Source organism: Arvicanthis niloticus, chromosome 10 (genome assembly GCF_011762505.2).
Source record: "Arvicanthis niloticus isolate mArvNil1 chromosome 10, mArvNil1.pat.X, whole genome shotgun sequence".
NCBI classification, from domain to species: domain Eukaryota; kingdom Metazoa; phylum Chordata; class Mammalia; order Rodentia; family Muridae; genus Arvicanthis; species Arvicanthis niloticus.
This window is the reverse complement of record NC_047667.1, coordinates 49,109,730-49,131,293: the sequence shown is the minus strand read 5'-3', so window position 1 is coordinate 49,131,293 and position 21,564 is coordinate 49,109,730. Positions and strand designations below refer to the sequence as shown.

Below are 21,564 nucleotides of genomic sequence, written 5' to 3'. Positions count from 1 at the left end.
GCCCCATTGTAAATGGCACTAATGCTCCAAGTTTACAGCCCCACCTCCGCCTTCACCTTCTGCTAATACAGAGCCCAAGTAGGCGAAAATTTGGGGTTCTCCTATGCCTGTTCTGATTATGCTTATGTATAACATTTTAAAGGCCTTTGTGAACTCCTCATTCCAAACTTCTCTCTCTCTCTCTCTCTCTCTCTCTCTCTCTCTCTCTCTCTCTCTCTCTCTCTCTTTTGGCTTAGATGTTTCTTTGTCACATTTGTTCTCAGTGCCCAAAGCAGCTACAGTTTTAAATAATTGCCATTGATTATTTTTGACAAATACTCCCCAGGGTAGAGGTCTTCCGTACCAAGTAGGCTCTCAGTCAGGTTAAATAGGGAAAAGGTACAGGAAGGCAGCTTTTAGGGAATTGGTCTATAGGTTAAATAATACCAATTGTTTTAAAATTGTATTTCCGGTACTTCCCAGCCCCATCTGCTTTGTCCAGACTAACCAAGAAGCCAGCTTTTACCCTGGTGGCAGAGGTTGAACAAGGATGAATAGAGATCAGGGGGCTTGAGAGGGCAGCAGGACTGGTCCATATACCACCCAGCCTGTTGTTTTTATTGAGATTAATCTGTTTTTCTGGGATAAATTCCCTTCAGATCATTGCAAGACTGTCTTTAATTATGCAGCTTTGAAAAAGTTGATTTTGGCATTTTTGGCCATGTTGTTTCTCAGTGCTTCAGGGAAAAATGGCCTTTTCAAAGGTATTTACTCCAGCATTCCCACAGACATCCTTCACACTGTACAATTGCCATAGCCAGGAGCTTTCCATGTGAATACATGAGTTACATGGTGAGGACAGTCTAGCTGTGACATCTGTTCCCTTGGCCCTCAGGGTTGATTTGCCTGGTCTCTCTTCACCATGCCACATATATCTTTTCTAAAAATTTTCCCTTGGCTAACTAGAAATGTTGACCTATTTAGACTGCAAGAGAGTATTCTCTATTCAAGGGTATATGAACTAAAATTATATTCACCAAGACACCAAATTATACATTTTTTTGAGAGGTAGTCTATTTTAGAAGTTCTACTTCATACTGAACTAAGACTACATGATATAGAGAAGCCATTTTCATCAAAATATGACTGGAGGATATTAGGATATTCAAATATATAATTGGTTAGAAAGTTTATGTTGAAAAGTTAATTATAAATTATGTGCATTATTCTGTTTTAAAAAGACACATCTGGAAAAGAAACACGCTAAGTAGTATGCATAGTTAAGGTGTTATTAAGGATCTTGAGACAATCTTGGGTTTAGGATAGGCGCCGAATGGCAATGACTTGTATCTTTATAGACAAACAAAGAGAAGGATATTTGAGACACAGAGTCAGAATGTTGCCACAAGCAAAAGAATGACTAATGCCATGAGGAATTGGAAGAGACAAGAAAAGATCCTTCCCCTGTTGTAGAAAATATTTTATCTCAACAGGGGTTTCTACTCTACCTTTGATTATCCAGTTCCAATATAAAGGACATAAAATGTTTATTTTTATAATAAAATTTTAAAGCACTAGAGCTGGGCAGATATCTACCCTGTATGCTATTATGTCTGTTACCCTGCCAATATGACTTTCCATGTTCTGCCTTGGCTGCTTTTACTCTGAGTAGCCAGCCCTCATGGCCAGTTCTCATGATTAATCACTTACCCCGTTTGCATCTTTTCTCTCTACTTTCTCACTCCTCTCCTTGCTGGTCCTGCCTTAGTCCCCAAGCCTGGGAATTGAAACTCTACCTACCTCTCTTCTGCCCAGCAATAGGCTGTAGGCATTTTTATTCAATCAATAGTTTTAAATTAAGGAGCAAGATCACATAGCATCACTTGGTGTACATGAGGATCTCCTCATCCCTGGAGGCAACTAGACTTTGGGGGCCAGTATTTACGATTACAACACGTATCGAAAGAGCAAATGTCAACATTCCCTAGAGAGTTTGGAGGGAATGTGGCATAATTAGCATCTTGGCTTTTGACTTAAGTTTTCCAGAGTTTCAGGACAATAAATTCTTGTTGTTTTAAGCCACCAGTTTGTTTCAACAGGCCTCACAAATGGATTTAGGTAATATCTAGAGTCTTGAGCTTTCAGTTGTGATAATTTAGGGCATGAATGTACTTAGAGAAAAGAGGAGGGCCAGAGAAGTAGCCTGGAAGACCTCTAGTGACAGGAGAGAAATAGAAGTCATGGAGAAGTGGCAGAGAACCAAGTAGGCACTATATTCTAGAAGCTAAGACAAAGAGATCTTTAAGAAGGATAATGTTATTGGTTTTGCCAAAATCTATAGCAAGGTTAAGAGTGACATTGTAGATAGGTCAACCAGGTCTACAGCTCAGAACCTCTAAAAAAAAAAAAGCACAACAACAGAGTCAGAAGGAGAGCAGGGGTGCTGGTGGCTATAGAATAATGACATTCTTTTATGATATAATGAAGTGGCCTACATTCATCTAACGACATAAAAGGGAGGGTACCATATTTCTTTGCTTCTCTTCTTTAGCCAAGTCTTCACGGTCTATTTTCAACCTTGGACCAAAACTGCCTAGAAGTGCTGTGAAGCTGATTCTACATGTGAGTGCCCTTATCACTGGATTCATTCCCACTGATAGGCTTAGATGACCCAGTGGTAAACAGAAAGAAAGAGACATTGGAATGGCCTGGTGTCTCACTACTTCTAATTTTGGTGCATATAGCAGAACTTTAGGTTCTCTGCTAATGGAGAAGGGACAGGAGAGTTGGCCATTGAATTTGGCACATAAAAGTCCTTGGTGGTATTAACCAGGAGGGTGTGGTAAGAAAACACTCATGAAATATTCAACATGAGGAAATAGAGACAAGAACTACAGTTAACATTTTTAAGTTTCACCAAAGACAAAAGGAATTTCTCAGTGGCAATGGTAGTAAAAGATTAAGAGGACATTTTAAAGATGTTACAACTTCCTTGTGTATTGATGATGGGAATAGTTGACAAGAGAGAGTTAAACCCAGAGAAGATAAAGAGAAGACAAGTAGACAAGGTAGATAACTGACTTAAGAAGTAGGGGCATGGTACAGTAGCATATCTGTGCAAGTCCTGGTTACAGAAGATTGTATTGTTTTACATCTTAACAATGTGAAAGGTGAGATCTGGAGATAAACCATAGAGGCTCAAAGATTGATTAGTAGGGAGATTCCTTTAAAAGCCACATTAAGTTTATTTATGATAGCTCAAGGGCCACCTCTCTTTGTAGGCTTTAATGGTTGTGTAATAGTGACAGTATGTTTACCTTTCAGCTCAGTGTAGGTTCACAGTGGACATCTGTGCTTTATAGGTTCAGCTAGACCTTAAGTGGGACAATTCATCATGAACAGGCACTCACATTTTGTGTTGGGTATTGATTTATTACTTGGACACAAGTTCATTACCCAGGAAGACTGTCACTGTGCCTTTTTAATCTTTGGAGGACAGCAGTATTTTAGCATTACCCATCAAGCTTGTCATCCACAACAGAGGGCTGTTCAAAGGCCTTGCTGGGAGGTAGATGGGTCTGGAGACTCCTTTCATGTTGATTTATTTCACAGACAAATGAATTTTGTTTCTAAATTTACCATAGCCACACATCTTCCTGGAGTGTAAAATCAGCCCATGAAGAATGTTAGACCTCTGGCTGGCAAAGAGGGAGCCATTTTCCCTTGAGATAATTTGTGAATTGGGCAAGAATTGACCTTACTTAGCTACTTAGCAGGAGGCTAGTTCCCCCCCCCCCCCCGTCTTCTTTTTTAATCTGGCAAAGCTGAATTCCATGGGTGTTGTAAGCCGACATGGCCCTCAGCATTATTTAGCAGGCGTCTCCTCTGTTGTCTCATCACAGAGAACCTTGGAGTGCTAAGCTGAGAAGACACTTCCTGTATCTGGGAATTCAGTCAACCGTCATGATAGAATGAATATATTTATAAGCAACAAATATAGGAATGTTCTAAGCAGAAAACACATCTATTTTCAGGCACTGTGTTTGTTTCTGCATCAATTCTTTCCTTAAAATTTGATTCCCATCTTTACCATGAGATTTTGCCTTAATTATATGATCAAATTATAGACATAAAGACAATAGATATGCCAAACTTGATAGAGGAAAGCCCACGAGGCTTCAGCTCTATATAAAGAACTACAAGCAACTAAAGAATTCTGAGAGTAGCAGAGATCATCTTCCCCTGGCAGGAAGATACCAATCCGTTATCCAATACTAAATGATCACCTGAAGCAGACGTACAAAAAACATTATGTAGTCTGAGTAGGTTTACTAAGGAAACACACACATGAGCGCACACACACACACACACATACACACACCACCACCACCACCACCACCAATTAATGAAAAAAAAGAGGCCATGAATTTGAAAGAGAGCAAGGAGAGGTATATGGAAGGCTTTGGAGGGAGGCAAGGGAAAAGAGGAGTAATCAGATTGTAATTTCAAAAGGAAAAGGAAAATTTAATAAAAATTAATTAGAGTAAGCTGAATATAAATAACACTGATATTAAATTAATAAGTATGAATATGTTTGCTTTTAAGGAGAAATACTGTGTGTAGTATATTGTCGCTTTAGGAATTCACTTTTGAACTTATTTCTAACATGGATGCAAATTATAAAGTCTGATTTTTTTTCTTTTACAAATGAAGAAAGTGCTAAGAATATTGGTTTAAATCAAAAGATTTGTTGTTTTTGAAAAATTGCCTCTATCACTTCTGTCCAGTTACTCATCTTTTTACATTGAGCATTTACCAGGTTTGGTCAAGGCTTTGAAGAAGTCAGGTGTCTCTCTACTCTATAGACATCAAGGGCCACAAACACATAAGGTCTTACATTCCCATGGGAATTTGCATAGGAAGTGGATGGGTTATATCAATGTTATACTCCAAAGTCAGAGTCATGTGACATCTCAATGCATGCTACTACTTTACACTTTACTACTTTATACTTTATTTTTCATGTTTTATTCATGTTATTTGGGTTTTATGTCTATACAATTCAAGTAGATTTATTCAATCTGATATTATCAGTTGACACCTTTACAAAGAGGTAGATCATCTCCCACATAAACAGGCTTGCCTAAGAGCAGGTAAGAACTTTCATCTCAGTCTCAGGAAAACACAACTTCAGGTCCAGCAAGATAGCCCGTTCTCTGCTGTTCCTCAAACCCAAGATGAAATGAGAGAGCCAGTTCTCAAAAGCTGCCTCTGACCTCCCACTTGCACACTATGACGTATGTGTGCACATGTGCATGCACACGCAAACACGCGCACACATGCACACACACACACACACACACACTCACATTCACAACAATGATCCATTTTTTGTTCTGCCCACATTTCTTTCTATCCATTCTAACATCCAGAGGCCCATTCTGTTTTTATGTGCTGCTGTGGAAGACTCATTAGGTGTTTCCTTATCTCTGTTAAAACCAAATATCGATTTTATTAAGTCCTTCCTCGTAAGGGCATTATTATTCAACTAACCAGTTTATTATGTTAATTCTTCATTTCATTTTTCTTTCAATATCAAGTCCAGTCTCCTTAACTGGGCACTCATGGACTTCCTATGCCTTGGACTTTTTCCAGCTCATTGCATTTCTACAATTGCTTCAATAATCAGTAATTCTCCTATTATGGAAGCTGATCTGCCTCTTAATATTTTTCTTATTTGTTTTGGGAACAAGTCAGGGTTAAGAAAGGACAAAGAATGTAATTTGGATATTATTTAGATCATGTCCAGTCTTCATTGTGCACTTGGCACACTTGTGAAAAGGGAGTCTCAACTGAGTGGCTGCCTCCCTCATGGCCTGCAGATGTGCCTGTGGGCATTTCCTTCATTGCCAAGTGGTATAGGAGTGGCCAGCTCACTGCAGGAAGTATTGTATCTAGGCAGGTAACCCAGGGCCAGAAAAGGCAGGTCTCCTTGAGCCTGAGAGCATACCAGTAGGCAGTGTTCCTCAATGGTTCTCTTTCAAGCTCCTGCCTTGCCTTCCTTGCCACGGTTTCTCTTGATGATGGTCTGTAAGTTTTAAACTCAAATAAACACTTTCCTCCTTAAGTCAGTGTTTTATTGCAGCAGCAGCAAGCAAGCTAAGATGTATCATAATAGAGTTTTCCTCAGTGATCCAAATAATGATACATATTCTGTGCATATTCTATTTTTGGTTGGGGGAGTGTGTGTGTGTGTGTGTGTGTGTGTGTGTGTGTATAAGAGAGAGAGAGAGAGAGAGAGAGAGAGAGAGAGAGAGAGAGAGAGAGAGAGAGAGAGAGATTTGGATGATTTTAAAAACTAGAACAAAGAAGCAAAATTTGAGAATGTAAATGTGCTGTTAAAATGAAACTTGTTGTTATTGTCAGTGTAGGAGGACAAGAAGATGTGGGTCACCTACACCAATATATTCATTCATTCCTTTGCCACTGGGGGTCACTGTAAAGACGTGGCTTGAAGAAGTTTAAACCTTCCTTGAGCTGCTTTGTGGAATTAGAATCTAGAAACAATGTGGGAAAAGAAACCCTATTCACAGAAATGACTAAAAGAAAAGAAAAAAAAAAAAAAGAAAAGAAAGCTTAAAATATATTCCTTCTATTTCTGTTGATTTAATTGCAAATTAGTAACATGAATATTTTCTCAGAGCTTACCTTTACCATAATGTAAGTTACAGCAAACTGAAAACACTTAATTAAGGTGACCTTAGTATTGCAGAATAAATGTGCTGTCAGGGATTTTTTTTTCAAAATTCAAATTAAAAATACAGCTAAAACTGGGTCTGGTTTCACAGGCAGGTAAGCCCAACTGATTGGAGGCTCAGGCAAGAGGATCATGTAAGTTCAAGACCTGCCTGGGTGACAGAATGAACTAAAGGCCAGCCAGCTGGTGGAGCTTAGCGAGACTCTGTTTAAAAGTGACAAAGAAAAGGGAAGGGAAGGGAAGGGAAGGGAAGGGAAGGGAAGGGAAGGGAAGGGAAGGGAAGGGAAGGGAAGGGAAGGGAAGGGAAGGAGAGCTGGGGGTATTGCTTAGTGAGTGTATAATATATAACTTGCCTGAGGCCATAGGTTCAACAGCACTGCAAACACACACACACACACACACACACACACACACACACACACACACACACACACGTGTGTGTGTGTGTGTGTATGTGTGGGGTTGTGGAGGAGATAAAAACCAAGAGAAACAGAAAAAGTGCTAATAGTTATCTATGCACGTATGTCTTACTATTGGATAGGAATGTTTGTTTTTAACATTTCTATTAATATACAAACTTTTAAAAATGTTTCTATGGAAACAGTCTGCAAGCCATTTCCTAAATATATAACATAAGTAAATCTACACAGTTGTTTATTCGCAGTATAAATAAAACATGATCCAGACCAACCAAATGAAACCCCACAACTCTTTCCTCTCTGCCTCCTTCCCTCCCTCCCTCCCTCCCTCCCTCCCTCCCTCCCTCCCTCCCTCCAGCCCTCTCTCCCTTCCTCCCTCCCATTCTGTTCACTCTTGTTTATATTCCCAACATTTATTGAGTGCTTGCTGTATGCTGTGGATAATATGGATAGTAAAACTCTAGTTTTTTCCAACTAAGACAAGTGAAGTAAGAGAGCATGTGTGCAGCTATGTCCCTAAATCCTTACTATAAGTATCTGGAAAGATTGTAAATTTAAAATCGGGGTTGAGGGTGGGACCGTAGGATGGACAAGAGGGAGGTGGGTAGTGTAGGCATCTGAGGAGAACTATTTTGAATCCTTCGAGGATATCCTAAAAGTAGTTTGAGAAGTGGACTATGGAAGAAAGGAGGGTATTAAAAACAAAATAAGACCCGTAAATTTTAGGGAAATGAAGTGTTTCAGGGTTGGGGTTCTGGATAAGAGGGGACAATGGCAGTACATTTCTCTAAAGAACACAGGAACTGGAAACTAGGAACTGGGGTTAGAGCTTTTGCTTTATACCTAGGACAAATAATTCCAGGTTTTAACAATATAGGATGTGGTTGTGCAAGGGGGAACTGCCAACAGGGCGTGCAGGTGAAGCATGGGCATAAGGGCTCAGGGATGGAACAGCAGAGAAATGCATACACATTGTCTGCATACATACCAGCTCTGCCTGGGGAGCAGTGCAGTTAAGGGTAGTGAGGAGTACTAGGGTGTTAAAACAGCCTCAGTAAGTGTATGTGCGCATCTGTGTGTGCGTGCATGCATGCATGCATGTGTGCATTTGTGTGTGTGTGTGTGTGTGTAACAGCTAGGCCAGACTAGGAAGCAGCTGCAAGCAGGAACAAAAGCACAAGCTGTTCTGCTAAAATAGCAGACACATTCCCAGGAAACTTTGCCTTAATAAGAGTTTACATTAACGAAACTGTAACAACCCAAGCATTACATATTGAAGCAGAGTGGTTAATAGCACAAACCAAGGAGCCATGCTGCCAGAGTCTGAGTTTTGGCTCTCCCACTTAGTAGCTATGTGAACTTGGTCAAAAAACAAAACAAAACAAAAATCCCAACCAAACCAAGAAAACCCAAACAAACAAACAGACAAACAAAGAAATGAAATGACCTCTGGGAGTCTCTTCCGTGCTCATTTTCCTTTATGTCATAGCTGAAGTAGAAATCGGGATTCTTGCCCTTCTTGAGAGAAATGTAGCTTTCAGTTTCTGCCTACTTCTCATACAAAGGTGAGGCATTAAGTGTGCTTTTAAGGCTCAGTCTTTTTAGGCCTTTTCTTCCTTAACTATCTGCTTCTCATTACTTCTACACATAAACATCTGTGCCTAGAGATTTCTCTTAGACTTAGCTCTTAAATCTGTTTTATTCTGTGTTCATTTGATATAAATGCAACACCTCTACCATCCACCTCTGTCTCTCTCTCTGTCTCTGCCTTTCTGCCTCTGTCTCTCTGTCTCTCTCTGCCTCTCTCTATCTGTCTGTCTGTCTCTCTGTCTTTCTCTGTCTGTCTCTCTGTCTCTCTGTCTCTCTGTCTCTCTGTCTCTCTGTCTCTCTCTCTCTCCACCCTCCCACACCTTGGTTAGCTAAGACTACTGTAGACCAGAGCCTCACACAGAGGTGTGTACATTGTTATTCGTGAAGTCGGAGTCCTCGTTCTGTCTGCCACAACTGAGTTTGAGAACATTTCCATCACCCACAAAGATTCTCTTGAACTAACTCTCAAGCCAGTCTCGACCAGTACACCACACCCTTGGCCTCAGGAAGTCAGGGAAACCTTTTTCTGTCTTTGTACATTTGTACTTTCTGGAGATTTGCTGAAGTGGGGCAGTATATGAACACTCATTATGCCTGGCTTTCTCTTGAGATCCCTCCACTACTGCAGGCCTGGCCAGTCATGTTCCTGGGCTAATTGACTTGCATTTTCCTGTGTCTGCACCATGTTTTGGCGATGCACTTACCTGTGAAGACCGTGTTAGGCTATCTCTAGTTTTGAATAATCACCAATAAAGCTGGCACAACTATCAACGTGAGTGGTTTTTCTATTCATACGTGTTATTCCACTTGGGAAAACAATCAAGAAAGGGGTGTGCGTATGAACACACATTAACATCTGGAGAGCCCCACTAAATGGATATCCAGTTAGAGGCTGCACAGTATTTATCACCAGTATCAGTAGCTGAGTGTCTTGGAGATTGCACATGCTGGCAGACATTACTAGTTTCTGTTGCTATCATTTGGATGCCCTGTGGTGGTATTGCCTTGCCTTTCTCTGGTGTGCAACTCTGACAGTTGTTCTGTGTCACCATTTGTCATTTGCATGTACTGTTTTGTGAAATGTCTATTTAAGCCTTTTGCCTACTTATTTATTTCTCCCCTTTCCCTATTTATGTATTTCGTGTCGCTGGGGATTAAAATGCACATTTTCTAAGCAAATTCTCTCTCCCTGAGCTATATTATTAACCCCTTTACCTATTTTTAAATTAAACTATTGTCTTCTTAGAATTAAGGTAGGTTTTCAAAATAGTTTTTTTTTTTCCTGGAAATTCTTCATCCTACATTGTGAACGTGTTCTCTCACTTTGTAGCTTACTGTTTTTATATTCATGAACCTTAACTCTAGAAGAACACATTTTAATTTTGATGTTCAACTCACCAGTTTCCCTTATGCAGTGCATCCTTCCTTGAATTTTTTCTGCATTTACAGAAACTTTTTTCCTTGCTTTTCCTCTAGAAGTTTTGGCTTAAATTTGTGATCCTTCTCTGTCTCTGTCTCTGTCTCTCTCGTTCTCTTTGTGTGTGTGTTGTGTATACAGTGAAAGGTCAGAGACTCAGTTCTGGGATCATTTGTATATTAAACAAATTACCTCTTCTCTGTTGAATTACACAAATATCTTTGACCAAAACCAATTATACATGTATGTATATGCATATTCATGTATTATATGTTTGATATTTTATTGATAAATTATTATATCTCTATCTATGATTCCAAATTCTCTGTGTTATTCCATTAGTCTGTCTAACTATCCCTGAATTACACTGTTGTGATTACAAGAGCTTTGTAGCAAGGCTTGAAAGACTATATTTACATATAGTCTTAGCTTAGTTTTCATTGCTATGAAGAGACACCATGACCAAGGCAACGCTTATAAAGGACAACATTTAATTGGGGCTGGATTACAGTTTCAGAGGTTTAGTCCATTATCATCATGTCAGGAAGCATGGCAGCGACCAGGCAGACATGTGGCTGGAAAAGGAGCTGAGAGTTCTACATCTTGATTTGACGGTAACCAGGAGAAACTGACTTCCAGGCAGCTAGGAGGAAGCTCTCTTCCATAAAGGGTAGAGTGTGAGCTTACGAGAAGACTTCAAAGCAAACCCCAACAGGGACAGTCTTCTTTCAACAACGCCACCCCTCTTAACAGTACTACTTTCTGTGGGCCAAGCATATCCAAGCCATCATATATACATACATACACACACACATATATTATGATATATAATAAATAGGCTGTGGGTTTTTCAGTTTCTACAAAAAATTTACTAGGTTTTTGTTTGGAATAACATTAACTCTATAGCTCCTACTATCTTATATGTTATCGTCTATCTACATGAGGCTATTAAATTTTAAATTAGTTTAAAGTAAATAAAATTTCAAAATTAGGTCCTTCATCACAGTACTGTATTTTGGTACTCAGTTTCATATGGCTAATAGCTTCTCTATAGGAAAATCTCACACATGGGGAGCATTTTTTTATTATTACAATAAGTTTTATTGGGTTGCACAATGACATATTAATGTAGAAAAATAATCTTAACACTATTGAATGTTCCAATCAACACCTGTGGGGTTTTTTTTATTTAAGTCTTTCTAGCATATATAATTTTCAGTTTATATTTTCCATATGAAATTCATTAAGTGTATCCCTAGTATTTTATATTTTTTTGATTGCTAGTATAAACAAGTGTATAAGTTCTTTTTGTACATTGGTCTTATTTTTGCAGTTTAAGAAACTTACTTGTTTGGCTCTCACAGATTTGTTGGCTCTTTGAAATATTCTACAGAATCATGTTGGGTGTAAATTTTTTTTCTTTCATCTAAAACAAACAAACAGTCCTCCCTTTTCTTCACAACTGTATGCATTCAATTTTCCCCTCTTGCTTTGGCTGATAACTCCAGTAAAAGTTGAGTTAAAGAGTAAAAATAAACAACGTAACTGATCTTTTAAAAACAATGAGCTTTTGGATTTAGTTGATTATTTTTGTTACTTCCTTACACCCTATTCCATTCACTTACACTCTTCATTACTAATGACTCTTACTTTGGATTTAATTTTTCTTCCTCTAATTTCTTAAGATAGAAGCTTAGATTGGCGTTTTTAAAACCTTCATTAGTTGGTGATAGCATTTGGAACCTTCTAAGCTCTAGTGTGGCTACATACCAAGCATTTTGATATGGTGAGCTGTTGTTTTATCCAGTTTAGAGTGCAGATGATTCTTCACATCTAATAAAGCTGCAAACATAACCAGCACAAGTTGAAAATACCATAAAATTTAAAATGTCATCAATATACTTAATATATAGAATAGCAGCATAGCTTAGCATCAAGATATACTGCCAAGAACTGGTTGTTTACTTCTTGGCAAGCTGAACTACAGACTTCTATCACTGATTAGTATCATAGGCCCATATATTGTACCACAGATATCTAGTGCAGAAAAGGATCAAAAATGTAAAATTCAGAATATGGGTGGCGGTGTCTTGCTTTATACTATCAAAGAGTCCAAACATCCTTGGGTTGGTGAGATGGTTCAGTGGGTAAGGATACCTGTTGCCCAGCCCGATGACCCCGGGATCCCTGAGACCCACATGGAGAAAGGAGAGAAATGACACTTGAAGGTTTTTCTGTTACCTCCACATGTGTGTTGTGGACTTTGTGTACATGCCCATATACATACATACAAGTTTACACAAATAAATAATATTTTAAAATCATTCTAAGTTGAACCATAGTAAATAGAGGATTGTCTGTGCTCTAAACTTTCCTTGTGACCTCTTTTATAGACCACAGACCATGGTTATTTCAAGACCTATTGCATAATTTCAAAATAGTTTGGGATTGTATAAAAAGCTTTCTGATATGAGTTTATGTGTGATGTATTTTTTAAAAATGTAGTTTTTAAAAGTATGTGTATGTGTGTGCATCTGTATAGGAATATGTGCATATGAATGTGGTACCCATGGAGGCCAGAAGAGGGCATTGGATCTCCTAGAGCTAATTCTGAACTGCCTGATATAGGTGCTGAAATCTAAACTTGAGTCCTCCACATGGGGAGCAAGCACTTTTAAGCACTGAGCACTGAGCCATCTCCCCACCCCTAAATGTTAGATATTTTGAATTTTACTTTATTGAGTTCTGAGTTTTAGCGTGTGTGTGTGTGTGTGTGTGTGTGTGTGTTTTAATGTGCTGGACTTGGTTTTAGAAAGTAGCTACATTACCTGAAGATCAGTTTGTTTGTTTGTTGTTGATTGCATGATTTTCATGTTTTCAAAGTCTTAGTGTACAGTAGTGTTTCCTGAGGTTTGGCCCATCTGGGGCCTCTTGTTTCTCATCTTCCAGGTTCCATCTGTGTTTGCTGGTAGGATCTTAAATGATTCCCATTCCTATGAAAGCTCTGGGAAATAGTTGCCTTAGAGCATCCTAGATATTTTCTTTTGTCTGCCAGCCACATGGAGTTTTTAACCTAATGTGCCCCTCTGTTTACAGAGACTTGAAGAACCCCTATGAAAATTTCTGGAGCTTTCTTTTCTTGTCTCTTTCTTACCTGGTATTCTGCAAAGCCTAACATCTCAGTGTCCTCAAATGGTAGCCCGTGTCTCATGAACTAAGCTTGACTAATGGTGTATCCTTAGATGACATTCTCCTATTCACAGCCTGAAAAGTGGCACCAGGTAGAGAGTGGCTCTGAAGGTTATTTTGTTTTTCTCCTTTCTCTATCACAGTTCTGTGAAACATGTTGCTCAGTGTCTGAAACTGTTTTCATATTAATGCATGTCGAGTTTCCTAATGTTTATAAAAGAGAAGTGTGACTATGGCTGGGGAGATATACCTCAGTGAATAAAGTGCTCTACATGCAAACATGAGGACCAGAGATGAGATCCCTGGTACCCACATAAATGTCAGGTGGGTGTGATTACCAGTCCACAATCCCAGCACATGGGAGGTAGAGGCAGGAGATACTTTGAGAAGGCTGACTAGCAAATTAGCTAATTCTGGGTTCAAGTGAAAGATGCTGCCTCAGTATATATGGTGGAGAGTGATGGAGGAAGATGCGTGGCCTCAACCTATGATCTCTACATGCATGTGATACATGTGTTTATATATGCTTTCTGACATGTGCACCCATAGACATGACCACACACACACACACACACACACACACACACACACACAGAGACAGATATACACAGATACACATTGCACATTCACCCAAGATGGATATGTTTGAATTCCATTATTATTATGGCTTGAGGCAGAAATTACTGATGATTTACTTACTGAAACATTCTTAATTGACTTTTGTTTCTTCTATTATTTGAGTCATAAGTAATGTGAGATTTTAAAAAATCAACAGGTTTAACTTAAGAGATTTTTTTGAATCTCTTATTTCTATTTACAAAATGATAAATTTCTTGAATGACTAATATGTTTTTGGAACATTTTGTTTCAAGTGGCAAGGAACAATCAAGACAAATGAGCACTCTGGATATCTCCAGTAGTAGCTTTCACAAGTTATCATGTGCTTCCAGACTGCAATCATTTTAGAAAACAGATGAGCTTTCTAACTGACCTGCAGGAATTGTTTCTCTGCCTCCCAGCCTTTCTCTATCATGTGTTCATTACACGGCAGCTCTCCTAGAGGTCTGCCAGAGCCTGACATATACAGAGGTGGATGCTCACAGCTAACCGTTGAACTGATCCCGGGGTTCCCAATAGAGGAGTAAGAGAGAAGATCTGAAAGGGTTTTCAGCTCCATGGGGAGAGCAACAATACCAAGCAACCAGAGCTCCCAGGGTCTAAACCACAAGCCTGGGAGCACATAGGGAGAGACCCATGGCTCCAACTGTATATGTAGGGAAGAATGGCCCTATCAGGCATAGGTGGGAGAGGAGATCCTTGGTACCATGGAGGCTGGATGGCCCAATGTGGTGGAATTTGAAGGTGGGGAAGTGTGAGTGGTTGGGTGGGTGGGGGCACATCATAGAAGTAGGAGGACGGGGAATGAGATAGGGTGTTCCTGGGTGGGTGGGTGGGGGAAATGGGGAAAGAGGATATCATCTGAAATGTAAATAAAATGTCCAATAAAAAAATAAAGATGGAACCTCACATATCAATGCACAGTATTAGTCTGACTCAGGCATAAGTGTAGTCAGCCTAGATGTGCTGCCCTTCTCCATGCTGTCATTCACAGATCCAGGCTCTTTCCATCTTGCCACCTTAACGACCTCATGATCTGTTAGGACTCCATCCAGCAAGGCAAAAGGGAAAGGGACATTTAGGGACAGACGTGGGAGATGCTAGTTCTGTGTATATCCCTTTAGCTTGATCTTAACCACAGGACATAAGACACATTGCTACTCCCTTGTAAATGAGACTTGGATGCTAAATTTAGCCCCATGCCAGGGGAGAAGAGGGAAACCTGGGCAGCTGACACACAGCAGGAGGCTCAGGTGGGGGGGGGGGGACAATTTTCTCTTTTATGCCTCAGTTCTGTTTTGGAGTAAACCGGTCTCAATGTATGCAGATTTTCTTGTTTTTGTTTTTTGTTTTTTTTTTTTTTTTGAAGTAATCCTTTGTTCTTTCTCTCTCCCATTCCCCCTTTCTCATATTTCTCCCACTCTCCTTTTTAGACATCACAATTTCCCAATACCTGACTTTTTCTCTGGACTATTCTAGTGAACAGGAACAACAAACATAGCGTCTCTGCTGCCAGCCTAGATTTTCAATACTTTATACTATGTACTTAACATCTTACTCAATAACACATGAAATAATGTTAACCGATGACTTTGAAAATAAGAACTGTTTTCAGTAGAGTTTGAAGTAAAAAGAAAATAAAACTCATGGAAACCTTATGGAAAAAAATAGGTTAAACCCTTCCTACTCACCACTGGTTGCTTTCAGAAATAAAATATTCAATAACCGTTGCCAAACAGAAAGAGCTACAGTTATTTCACCCCCCGACCTCGCCTAAACCTAAACCATGCACGAACTGAAGGACATATAATTTAATAAGTATGTTTTTAATTTTTCTGTGTATATTTTTGTATTCCTTCTATAATGGCTATTTTTTATTGTTGTTATTTAACTGTGTACTCTGTTCCAGATTGCTTTCCCGGCAACTGATAATGTTGGCTCCGTTCTGTTCCAGTTCTTAATTAGATGTTTAGTAGCACACATGAATGGAAGAAATGACAGCATCCTCGTAATAAATCACTGTGTACTGGCAGTGAGCCTAGGTGGCATGGAAGAATTTTATCATGGAACTACTTCTCTAGAACTTGTATTTCAACTTCTGTATGATCCTGATAAAAATAGATAACTTTGCATTTTCATTAAGTTATTTGGCTCATAAACTAAATTCCCACTGTGTTTACCACCTATATGAGTGACTTAATACACACATATATGCACGTATGCATATGTACATGCATGCACACATATGCATGCCTACAGTGTGAAGCTGTCTTGCTCTGAACTCGTGTGGTTTCTACACTGAAGTACATCGAGCAGTGTTCACCTTTTTCTGCTTCAACACTGAACGGTAGTTTACTCATCTATTGGGGCATCAGTTGGGAAACCAAACTTTATTGTCCTGGGATAATAACAACATTCCCTTTAGCACCCCAAGGATTGCCTTATGGAAGCACACACTAGGTTTCCCCACTTTAAGTCTGATTTCCAAGGAGGTCTCCCGTAAGTGTCTACTTTTGTAAAGTGGAAGTGTTGTTTCTTCACCCAATTCGACAAAACTATTTGGCAGTATCATTCACCGGGATCTTACATCTGACAGATGTGCAAGGAGTTGTTGCCAGGCTTGGCCATTTGTGCTTCTACCTGTTGTGAAGATGGGTCTGAGACGGTTGTCCGCCAGGCTAAACTTCTGCTATTCTAAGTTAGATTACAGAGTCATTATCTTCTCCTTTTTCTGTGATGAGCCAGGCTGCACATAAAACTTCTTTAGAAAGGCTATCTCTTGAGAGTTGGCAAGGAGTGTGTGCTTTCCGGTCCTGGAAAGCAGGGAGCTGTGGTATGTGGCTCCCCAGCTGACAGATTCAGTTTTCTCCTGAGGAAGAAATTAGCCCAGAGCTGAGAAGGGACAAGAGGTCCCTTCTGAAGTCAGTGCACCGAGCCTCCTGACTACCTAAGTAGCAGATTTAGAGATGTCTGTGCCCTCTCAAGTTCAAGCCCAGGGTCACTGGTTCTTAGCATTGTGGCTATCCTTTATTGGAGAAATGCACAGCAGAGACATGATAGTGAAAATTTAAACAGCTCTGAACTTTTTGTTTTATCAAGAGGGTAAGGAGTGTTCTTAACCTGTAACCAGCTCTTCCTTCACCACTAAAGACACCTCTCCATCTCCAGAATTCTGACTTGTAGCTAACTCCTTGTCCTACGCATAGAGAAGTGGGAGTTGATGTAAACTGTTGAAGGACACAACTATTACTTAGAGAATCCGAGAACTGAGGTGCAGAAGAATTAGTCTGATTAAACATGGAACCAGGTTGTTGGATTTAGCAAACTCCAGCTTCACATGTAAAGGCTGTGACCCTCCAGGCAAGTGTATTTTCCTCTCATTCCTCCTCAACCTGTGTCATTGTACCTCATATGGTTTTCGTTTTGAGTTCCTAATGAGACTGGCACAGGATCAGGGATCAACAATGTGTTTTGTTTTATGCAGGTCTTTAAATTCCCAGGGGCATGCCTCGAAAGCCTTTGAAATCTCTCTGACAATGGCTTTTTGAGAGCCATCAATGCAGGCCTTGGTTCTGCCAGCAGGAGTTCATTCATTGATTATTTTAAGCTGCCTATTTGTGGAACCAAATGTGAAGAAAAAGAAAATAGGCCCCTTCTCCATTTCTGGTACACCACCTCACTAAGAAAGGACTTGGCTGACTTTTCAGAAATACAGTAGGAAAGAGATGCTTTATGACAAGTTTTTGATTTAAAAATTAAAATTCTACATATATATTCCTTAAAGTCACACACACATATACACATTTAAGATATAATTTAAGATATATATATATATATATATATATATATATATATATATATATATATGTATGTATTTGACTCCATCCCTTATGATTCCTGATTCCCTGTTTCCTGAAGTACCCACTCAACCTCAGTAGCTGTTGCAGTTGTATTTGCCTCCCTGTCTCTATATAATAGGTTTATACGGCTATCTTCTCTTTGGATTTTTATTTGACTTTGTAGTGCAGAGGAAGAAAACTTAAATGTCCTTACTTACATCACTCTCTCATATTCACATGCACGTAAACAAAGATGCAGATTTGATTCTAAACCCAGATGGAGAGGGAAGAGGAGGGATAAATAACACTATGGGTGTTTGATAAAACCATAGTGAATTATTTTATATTTACATAAAATTACACATAAAACATGCATATATATTTAATTAAAATTATACCACTTGAGAGGACATTGCTCCTCCCCAAAACTATAGACTATCTAACAAAAACCTCAGTGGCAGGCACGAAAAATTCTCTGAGCCACTGGACGGGGAGTTTAAGAGACGCCTCCCCCCAAACAATATAGGCTTTTGCCATTGGCCTTGGTGCCTCCCATAAAAAGGGGGTGCAACCCTACTGCTGAAGATACCACATAGCTCCTAGTTCTCATTTCTTCTTCAAATTACCCCCTTATTTTATAGGGTACACACTTTTCTAGATACCTAAAAATATAAAAGGAGCTTAAATATTCTGGGATTTTGTAAGACTGTAGTAAGCTTTTTTTTTTTTTTCTTCTGTCATATTTATTGATAAATTAGAATCTAGGTTACTTTTTTTCCTTCTGAATTTTGAAACAATTTCTCTGCTGCTTTTGGGTTTCCAGTTTGCTTCTGGGAAGGCTGAGATGGCTGTGACTCCCAGCCGTTTCCATGCGGCTTCCTTTTTAAATGCATCTGGCAGAATTTCTGGAACATTCTGTTTCTAGTGGTCTGAAATCTGACACTGATGTGACAAATTGCTTCTGTTCTCACTTTGTGCTGGGCACTCCCTGAGTTCATCCAACTTCTAAAATCATACCTTTCACTTCTGGGACATTCTTCTTGAATAGGATCTTCTCAATCCCAGACTGTCTCTGCATGGGCTCTCCCCTCTGGGGCACGAATTGTTCAGGCATTATATCTTCATAGGCATTTATTTGGTTTTTAAAGGTATTTTTCTGCAGATTCATCAACCTCATCTTCTGACCACGATGTCACCTCTGCTTTATCTGAGTGTTTCTATGATGTTCGAGTCTTTACAAATCGCAGACTTCTTTTACAGCAAGGATAGTAATAAAAACAATGAAAATTTCTTCCTCTTTCATCCTTTGCTTTGTTTGTGTAATTTGTACAGTTATAAATGCTATATGATAACTTTGTCATTTATGGCGAGATGCATATGTATGATAGTGGTCTCGTGAGATCATTATGGAACTTAAAAATTCTTAGAACCCAGTGACATCATTGACTTCAAAACGCCACAGTGAAACTCCTTCCTCAAGTTTGTGGTGATACTGCTGTGTCACTCCTCTGTCAGTGAAAGGAAGGTATTACACGTTCAATCACGTATTCACATAAAGCTTGGTAATGGTAATAGATGACTGTGTTATTGGTTTATTTACTAAGGCCTATTTTCTTTCTCCTCCTAGTCATAAAAAATGCCAAGGGACTGGGTGACAGTTCAGTTGGTAGGGTACATGCCTTGCCTTACAATTCCTGAGTTTGAGCTCCAAAACTCACATGCAAAAAACCAGGCATTGTATGGTGTGCTTACAACCCCAGTGTTGAGAAAACAGAGATAAATGAATTCCTGGGTCTTGCGGACTGACTAGCTTAGCCTACTTAGTTCTAGGCCAACAAGAGAGCTTATTGGTAGAGAAAAAGAGGGGAGGGTCAATGGTCCCCTAAGAGCAATACCTGGGGTTGTTTCTGGATGTCCACATGCATGAACACACATGAATGTGCATACCCCTACACACATGTGCATGCACACATATCACACATAAAACCTTATCCAGTTTTAGGCTGGCTGCAGTCTCATATCTCAGGCTAGTTGTATCTCTTGCTTACACCAGGAGGCCCCATTGAGACACTGCACTGTGCCACTTACTTTATATAAATGCACTCTATGATGATCGCATAGTGCAGTGATGAATTGTACACATAACGCATCTCTCAGAATGCGTCATTATGATTAAGTAAAATCTGGCTGTATTTAGAAGTACTTTTGTGATATGGCTGATTTTCTCTCTTGGATGGAAAATTATCTCCTGGATAAGTGGATTTGTAAGCACCTTCCCTTATTACACAGATAATCAGCAGACTTGTGTGACCACAGACTGGAAGCCAAGAGAGCTGCAAAGAAAGAGGGATGAGAAGGGCCTGAATTATGAGCCTTACATGTAGTGCTGATACACTTAAGCCCCTAGAATTGGTTAGACTTTTTGCAAACTTGTGTAGTGAGAAATGTGTTTGTTTATGATACAGGTCTGAGGACCATTGGCGTCATCACCAAGCTGGATCTCATGGATGAAGGAACGGATGCCAGGGATGTGCTAGAGAACAAGCTGCTGCCTCTTCGCAGGGGTAATGTACTGTGGTTTCTCCGGGCCTGCCTTTTATAACATGGCAGAGAAATGACTGGCAAGCCACAGGGAGGCTTGGCTTTACTTCTTCCTCTGTTAAAAGGGAATGATTTATTATTAGCTATACTTTATATGGAATGGCACACTGCTCCCAAGTGTTGTATTAAAGAACATTTCAAGAAGAGAACTATGTCTTAAAATAACAGGAATAGGAAAACAGGGAAAGGAAGGAGCTCAGAGGAAGGTTATAAATATTCATCACGGGCTACATAAATATACACCGTTCTGTTTTAAGTCTGATGTTTACTTGCCTGCTATATGATACAACAGTTGAGATACAGTTTCTTAAAGTGTGTAGAGCTATAGAAGGATACTATTCTATTGATGTCAATGATCTATCAATAGCCAAACCAGTGGCATTTATTGAACAGTGAGGTCTTAGATGGAAAGTTGTAAGAAGATGCAGGCTTTAGGCCTTAAAACTATTTTTGCCTGTTAGAGAGCCTTGATGTTTCTCTACAATAAATGGCAGGAAGTGTGCCAAACCTCATGGGTTTGTGTTTCGTTTCAGGCTACGTGGGGGTGGTCAACAGAAGCCAGAAGGACATAGATGGAAAGAAAGACATCAAGGCGGCTATGCTGGCAGAAAGGAAATTTTTTCTTTCTCACCCGGCGTATAGACACATTGCTGATCGTATGGGGACCCCTCACCTCCAGAAGGTCCTGAATCAGGTAAAACTACCCTTTTAAGCAGTAAGTATAATTATGAAAGGAATAGATTACCAGAATGAACATTTCTTATTATAAAACTTTATTTTGCCCAGGTAAGACTCATTCTGCTTTTGATAATAATTTTTAACATTAATTGTTTAGATCCACACCCTTACCATTCTCATTGAAATGAATCCACATCAGTATTGTCGATAGACTCCAAAGGAAAACCACACTCTGATTTAGGAACAGTGAACAGAAGACACGTGTGTGAGCATGCACTCACTCACAGTATGCAGTATCTTAAGTTAAACTTACACAGCCCTGACAAGGTCGTCTCTTAGGATCTGTTTCAAATGTCCAGCCGTGATGGTTATGTTAGATTCTTCCATTAACTGTTTTATGGTTTTATTAAATCTTTATTGGTTTCTTAATTTAAAATATTGAAACAATAAATCTTGATGAAGTAATCATCGATTTTC

At 39.4% G+C, this 21,564-nt stretch overlaps 1 protein-coding gene across 5 annotated transcripts in view; it reads left to right on the top strand.

Moving 5' to 3' along the window:
• Nucleotides 1-21,564, top strand: part of Dnm3 (dynamin 3) — a 457,535-nt gene that overhangs the window by 122,273 nt on the left and 313,698 nt on the right. For all 5 annotated transcript variants that reach the window (XM_076941476.1, XM_034513132.2, XM_034513130.2 and 2 more), the window contains exons 5-6: nucleotides 20,274-20,372; nucleotides 20,943-21,103. In XM_076941476.1, the coding sequence (XP_076797591.1) occupies nucleotides 20,274-20,372; nucleotides 20,943-21,103 (260 nt within the window). The remainder of the gene's footprint in view (nucleotides 1-20,273; nucleotides 20,373-20,942; nucleotides 21,104-21,564) is intronic.